Source organism: Octopus bimaculoides, chromosome 13 (assembly GCF_046866305.1).
Source record: "Octopus bimaculoides isolate indiv1 chromosome 13, ASM4686630v1, whole genome shotgun sequence".
NCBI lineage: Eukaryota > Metazoa > Mollusca > Cephalopoda > Octopoda > Octopodidae > Octopus > Octopus bimaculoides.
In genome coordinates this window covers 53,330,575-53,338,074 of record NC_142940.1, presented here as the reverse complement: position 1 = coordinate 53,338,074, position 7,500 = coordinate 53,330,575, and the positions used below count along the sequence as shown (strand labels likewise).

At 35.5% G+C, this 7,500-nt stretch overlaps 1 protein-coding gene across 1 annotated transcript in view; it reads left to right on the top strand.

Annotated features, from left to right (window-relative positions):
- The window catches only part of LOC106877725 (uncharacterized), a 76,736-nt gene that overhangs the window by 45,181 nt on the left and 24,055 nt on the right, over positions 1-7,500 (top strand). Inside the window, exons 5-6 of the mRNA XM_089361315.1 lie at positions 604-763; positions 6,192-6,373. Of these exons, the coding sequence (XP_089217441.1) occupies positions 604-763; positions 6,192-6,373 (342 nt within the window). The remainder of the gene's footprint in view (positions 1-603; positions 764-6,191; positions 6,374-7,500) is intronic.

Genomic DNA, 7,500 nt, shown 5'->3' with positions numbered 1-7,500 from the left:
TCGGGTACAAATTTGAATTTACAAACGGGAGTAAAAAGTAGAGTTTACTTATATATTCAAAGAAGCGGCTACTCTGAGTCTGACAGGGCGTTTGTAGTTCGTAAAAAACGATAGAGCATTGGATTAAATTCCAAACAATATTTACTATTAGCTCTACGGTTTTGAACTTGTTTGACTCTAATTCTCATCCGCCTCCAACCCAACATAATGGAATATGTAACACACGTATAAATCTTATTCCTTTCTCCGTACCTATACATTAAATCATCATTTATATTACTCCACAATGTATAACTGTGTACATAATTGTGCAAAATAATCGTTCTGAGTCCAGAAATATCTGCAACAGTCTGAAAATATTCTTTAATACATTAAAATATTAAATTGTTTTTTTTTAATGGTGCTTAAAATATGTATTTATTTCCTTCTTAAAACGTCTTTTTAAAACGTCTTTTAACGTGGTTAATTCTGTGTTAGCTTGTAATAAATATTAATACCGAATGTTTCAATTCCGTTACATTTCTACTATCACAGCAAATGTTTAATTACAATTCATTATTACCACTATAATATGTTTTTCCTATTTCTTTTTTTTTATTTCAGGTCAGTAAAAATGAGCGCTACAGATTTAGTTTCATCGTGAAAGAACTGAAAACCACGGATATAGTCACTTATAAACGTAATTTAATGGCCTTCATTAACTGTATATTGTTTGCTACTGAAGATCTCTACAAGCGTGTACAAATTCGTGTGGAATTTAGAGGTATACATCTTTTAACTACAATTTATATTTTAGTATGCCCATATTTTAAACAGTGGAGGCGCAATGGCCCAGTGGTTAGGGCAGCGGACTCGTGGTCGGTGGATCGCGGTTTCGATTCCCAGAGCGGGCGTTGTGTGTGTTTATTGAGCGAAAACACCTAAAGCTCCACGAGGCTCCGGCAGGGGATGGTGGCGATCCCTGTCGTACACTTTCGCCCCCAACTTTCTCTTACTCTTTCTTCCTATTTCTTGAGTAAAGCTGCGATGGACTGGCGTCCCGTCCAGCTGGGGTGGGGGACACATACACCATAGAAACCGGGAAACCGGGCCCATGAGCATGGCTAAGCTTTAAAAGGGCACATAAATAAATAATGTTTTAAACAAACATTATTATCAAAGGCAGCGAGCTGGCAGAATCGTTAGCACGCCGGGCAAAATGCTTTGCAGCATGTCATCCGTCTTCACGTTCTGAGTTCAAATTCTGTCGAGGTCGACTTTGCATTTCATAATTTCGGGGACGATAAAATAAATACCAGTTAAGTACTGGGGGTTGAGGAAATCGACTTACTCCTTCCCCCCGAATTGTGCCAAAATTTGAAATTATTATTCATACATTCTTAACAATTTTTTATATAATCAAACGCTAAACTGTTTTCTTGCTTTTCCATTGTGATTCGCCAGCTGACTATGTTTCCTGTTCTCTCAGTAAAAGTTGCTTGATCAGCGGGTACTTTTGTAGAAAAGATCGAATTCAAACTCTTTAATTAATAGCAATAACTCAAATTGATGCTGTTTAGAGTAAGTGTATCTAAAAGTAAATCTGCTTTAGCACTATGAACGATTTTTCTTTCTAAGGTTTCTTACAGCGACAAAAACAAAGAATCGTGCGTTTTACAGTATTAAAGATTATATAGAATAATAGACGAGAGCTCCGTAAAATGAATGTGAACTTCCAGTGAGCCGATTTTGACTCTCCTTTTGAGCCACTCACGTTGATGATGTCGTTTAGATGCTCAAAAGCATCGCGCAATCTCATTTTTCTCATCTATAAATTCAAAACCTCTGAACACCTGTGAAATCTGCAATGGTTTTGACAATATTAAGCAAAAGGACGCCCTATAGTATGTTGATACTCTGTCTCTCTCTCTCTCTCTCTCTCGTCCGCAAGTAACGAATGTAGAGTCTATCCTTTTGAAGTTCAAGATAGATTAGCCGAAGAAACTTTGTGATATTTAGTTATGGCTCATTGTATTTTGAGTTCATATCTGCTAAGGTTAACTTTGTCTGTCATCCTTCCGAGGTCGATCAAGATTCTTAAATTGTATCCTAGTTGTGGATGGAATTCACGTCAGAAAACCGTAACTCAGCATTTTATCCCCGTCACGAAAAAGAAAAATTCCTGTTTAATCCTGCTGGAATTTGAACTGGGTTGCCTTCCAGTTAACTGACAACTGTCCTGATTAATTCCGCTTTTCTCAACCTTAGATGACACAACTACATTTTTAGTGCGAGGAACGAGATTATTTTGGCGTCATTTATGATTTTGCAATGGTAGTGAAGTGAAATGGCTTTCAACAAGAATCGAAACTGACTCCGCACAGTTTGTCGAGAGACAATATTTGGACGTCAAATCAGAAACCCTCTTAAACTGTAATGGACTCTCCTTATTACAATACATATCGCATTCAAAGTCATAAAGCCTTCTTTAAAAACACCTTTGTCTTCAATTCGGTTATCTTAATTTTTCACTTTCTATTTACTCGTTTCAATTGTATATATTCTTACAGCTATTGAAATGATAGCTTTACCCGAGATTTTTAAAGCATTAAACACATTAATCAGTTTTGAGGAAAAAGTAACTGAAATTATGACCAGACAATTTTGTCGATTACATTTTTAGACTAATATGTATAGTTTTCATAGGATTTTTTTCAAATCACTAAAACTTAACAGAAATTCTTTAGTAATTATTAACTAAATTCTAACATTATTAGAAATTGTATTTGTAATTAAAATCCGTTGGTAAAAAATGCAGTTGCGAGTTGGATTCAAGAAGATATTTGAGTATATTTTATTTTCAAATACTTTCAAAGGTTAGTAATAATCTTTCTGATTCCATACATTTCTTTGCTTAACATTCAGCTAAATTGAGAAATAATTTAAATTTTGGTTGTCCGTTTATATTTCTTTAGCTTGTTAATAGTTTGCAAAATAATTCGGCCAGTAAAAAGACAGAGTAGATGCATTTTAATGTTTATCGATATGACGACATGAATACACATAACATGAATAGGTATTGAAGCCCTTTTTGCGATTTTTCCTTTTATCTCTCCCAGGTCAATAAAATAAGTATTGCTTATATTGAGGCTTATCTATGGATGAAAAGCTTCTCTTATAACATGGCTTTTGTATTACACATAAGTCATCGATAACTATTGCGTTTCAATTCCCAGTTCTTGCTGTTTTCTTTTTACTTATAAAACTAATAATGTCACAAAATCCCGCCCCACCCCACCAAAAAAATTGAAACCTTGCATCTTTGTCTAAACAAGAACCCAATATGCTTACAGCACTGATTTGGACCGAAAACACAAGATATACGAAATATATTAACTGAAATTTTGGGGACACAGGGCGATGTAGTTTTAATGATTTGGATTTTTTTTTTTAATTCGTGAAATAATATTTCAAAGTAAGTTAAATCGGACAGGGGAGCTCTTTTTAATCCAGGAGCGAATTCCAAACTCATAAGAACCTGTGAGGGTCGGTGAAATTTGTACCAAGGAAAGATTTAGATCCTTAATTTTATAAATTCATAGATATGTTCGAAATCGTGCTACTCAGCATTAATTAAACTGCTGCGCAGGCGTAGCTGTGTGTTAAGACGTTTGCTTCCCAACCACATCGTCCCGGTTTCAGTCCCATTACACGGCACCTTAGGCAAATGTCTTCTACAGCCTCCAGCAGACCATAATTTTGTGAGTGGGTTTGGTAGACAGAAACTGAAAGAATCCAAACACACGTGTGTGTGTGTGTGTGTGTGTGTTTGTGTCTTTGTGTTCGTACTCCGCCACCGCTTGACAACCGGTGTGGTTTTGTTTAAGTCCCCGTAATTTAACTCTTCGTCAAAAAACCGACAGAATAAGTACCAGGTTTAAAAAAGGACTGAGATCGATTTTTCGACCAAAAGTTCTTCAAAGCGGTCTCAGCAAGGCTGCATTCTAATAACCGAAACAAAAGATAAAAGATATATCAATTAATCAGAAAGTTAAATGCCTCCGAGTAGATTGTTTTAAAGATGATAAAACTCCTTAAAAGACTGGTTCTACTTTATTTTAATGGATGAAGCTGTTGATGCGGTGATTCTTCGTTGGTTAACAAGGTTGTCAAAGTTTAGTACTTGTTATTGGCTAAATTTAGTGTTGAGGAAAAATTATTCAATCCATTAAATGGTAAAAATCAATGATGCGATTTTCAATTTGTGATTTCTTCAAAAGTGGAAAATTTTCAGTTTATGCTTCGGATTTGTATGATTCCTGAATAGATGAACCATTAAATCTGGATATCAAAATAATATCCAATTATAAACAACTGTACTAGATTTTTTTATATGCCTCCTCCATAGCTATTGAATAAAAAAAAAAAAAAAAATTCTGATTCTACTTGTTTCTACGACACACATACTTACCAATATCTTTTATACTCTCAACCTGTCCTGTCTTATAAACCAACATTCTCAAACAATCTGATACTTGTTTTCCTAAACATGCAACAGAAATTTATACATTCTTTATCAATCATTCCTTCGATGTTTGCTTTCGCCTTCTTTGCAATTCGTTTAGACGATTTAAATTGTGCTTGTGTTACGAAACCATTTTTCTTTATATGTGTCGTGAGAATAGTTTACTGTTAGCATAACGATTCTTGTAAAAATTGCTAACTTGTCTTGGACGATCCAAGTCTGATCTCAGCGAGATGAAGCGCATTGTCAAATAAGCAGCCATCGGTGAGAGAGAGAGAGAGAGAAAGGAACATACATAGAACCTATCGTTACATAGGGCTGTCTGACTTGGAACATTAGCAAGCACGTACAAATGGCTACCAGTGCTGCAGAGATGTTGTTAAGATAATTGCTTAAGATACACAAACTGACAGACAAACATTGAAATCACTTAGGAAAGTAGGAAAACTTAGCAGTTAAGGCAACCAGTGAAGTTCATTGGAAACCATATAAGCCTTGAATACTTCATAACAATTGGGAAGACCCGCCCAATAAGTTGCCGTGGGACAGAAGTGGATGAAGATCCATAATCATTGACGCTCGTAGGAGTGACATATGGCAGTTTGTTCTCTCTCTCTCTCCCCTACACACAGAATCGTCCATCCATACAAACTGGATGACTTTAACATGTGCCGCAACTCTCGGAAGATTATCCAAAGCATGAAAGTTACCTCCGTGCCTCATACAACCCACAATCTCTCCTGCCTCCCAAACTACAACCAATTTTTGATTCTTGTCACAAAGATCGCTACCAACCATTGCTAAATCCTTTTTTCAGCGACTTCACAATCATGAAATACTTTTGCGGAGGAAGCGCCCACATTCGCAACCCGCTTTGCACCCAAGTCCACTCAGTCTACATTGAGAAACTCTTTTCCCAAATTACTTCCGCCCTTCTTCCACTCCATCAAGCAGCCTTAGAAAGCGATTGCAAAATTACCTCCTGTCAGTTGAATGCATCTAAGCCACCGTTCCTAACGATGTCTCTTTCATTAATCTCTAACAATGCTCTCTATTACTAGCCTCAAACCCCATTAAACTCTTTAATTTTTCTTTCTCTATAGGAATATATTCCAATCATTGAAAATGCACAGCAGTTTGTACAACTCCAACAAAGCCAATCCCTTAGACCCTACCAACTCTCTTACATCTAATAGTTCAATGATGGAGGTACCCGTTGATAACTTTCTCTAACATCTTAAATCTCCATCTCTCCTTTCATAATTACAACTACCACAGCTCTCGTAAAACCAGATCTCCCAGAGACTTAAATTCCTATATTACATACACATATACACTCACACACGGTAGATTTGAAAATCAGTGTTGTTGACTTTGACATTAGCAAAACTTTCGCAAGCGTGAGATGCAAATCACTTGTCAAAACTTCCACATCTAGATCGAGATTTCTACGTTTAATTTTATTTGACAAGGAAGTAGTGGGAAAAATTCATTACGATAAAGCTTCGTGGTTCTGCATAAAACTTGAAATCTTTCTAGTAGTTCAGTCTAATACCAGTAATATATTTGGTTGATCAGATTACATGCACACATATTGGAATGACATCGAATTGGATAAGTAACCTTTTGGCAGAGACGTTTTATTTTGTGTCTCAAATTTATAATGGCTTATATTTATTCTTTACAGATTTGAATTTGGGGTCCGTCCTAAAAGAACTCCGACAGCTAGAAGATAAAAGACTTTGTGTGCAATGTGATACTTACGAACAAGATAAACGCCATGATGACGCCATTTTAACACTGATTAATAACACAAATAAAGGAGACATCAGTCGCCATCAGAGCATGTTCTTGTCGATATGTCAGAATGTAAGTGATTTCTTTGTGAACGTCATATATACCTCGTTTTATTTATTTTTCTAATTTTGATTGCCTTTTTTTATTTAATACAATCTGCTCGAACTGTGTATTGTGACTAGATAAAGAAAAATATTCGAGCTGAAATCGATCTTTGATTCTATTTGTTTGCCATTTTCTTTTGGAAAAGAAATAATTGCATCTTATTTAACAACTCACTAGAAACTGTGATGTGATGCCAACTGGAATAGTACCCTACGTTACATGAAATTTGTTATCACTTCTATCTGAATCAAGGGTTTTATCAAAGGCATTTTAGATATTACAGTATACTATTTATTAATCACAACTTTAAAGTAAGACATTTGCATTTGGCAACAGCGAATAAAGATTAATAGATAATTCTCAACCTTTAACAGTCATGCACTAGTAATTTGCCTTCCAACTAACATTTATATATAAAAAAAAGGTTTTCTAATAGAAAGCAAATATTTTACAAAATTACTAAACATACTTTTCGGTTCTGTTATGTCTGGACTTCAGCGTTATAAAAGTTGCTAGCTTTTCTCAGGTTATTTTTCCCCTTGTATTCTGCACAATAGACAAATCACTTCCAGTCCCTCATCCCATAGGAACAGTGTCAATTTCTGAACCCCTATTTCCGACGGTGTCTCTAACCATCTGGGACCTTCTTTTATATATATATATATTTGTCCTTTTCTTCTTGACAGTTTCATTCGTTAATGAAAAATAATTGTGGCATAGCCTCGTGTTGCAGCTGGGTGGAGCGGTTGACTCACCGCTGCCCCGTCCATGTGTCTTTCGAACACGTGCCACCCCCAACATCGGAAATGGAGAGGGAGAACTCTCTAGAAATTTTTCAATGGGATACTGACGGAAATGATACCAACGAGCAAATAGTACAGGCCCAGATGATGAGGGTATGTTCGAGTGGTGTTTGGTTCTAAACATATGCATGTAATGGGCTTTTTATTTGGTGTACTTTAAGAGCAGGGCATTTTATTTATATATATATATATATATATATATATATATATATATATATATATATATATATATATATATATATAATATAACGCGCTTATACATATGTGTATATATGTATATCTATATATGAC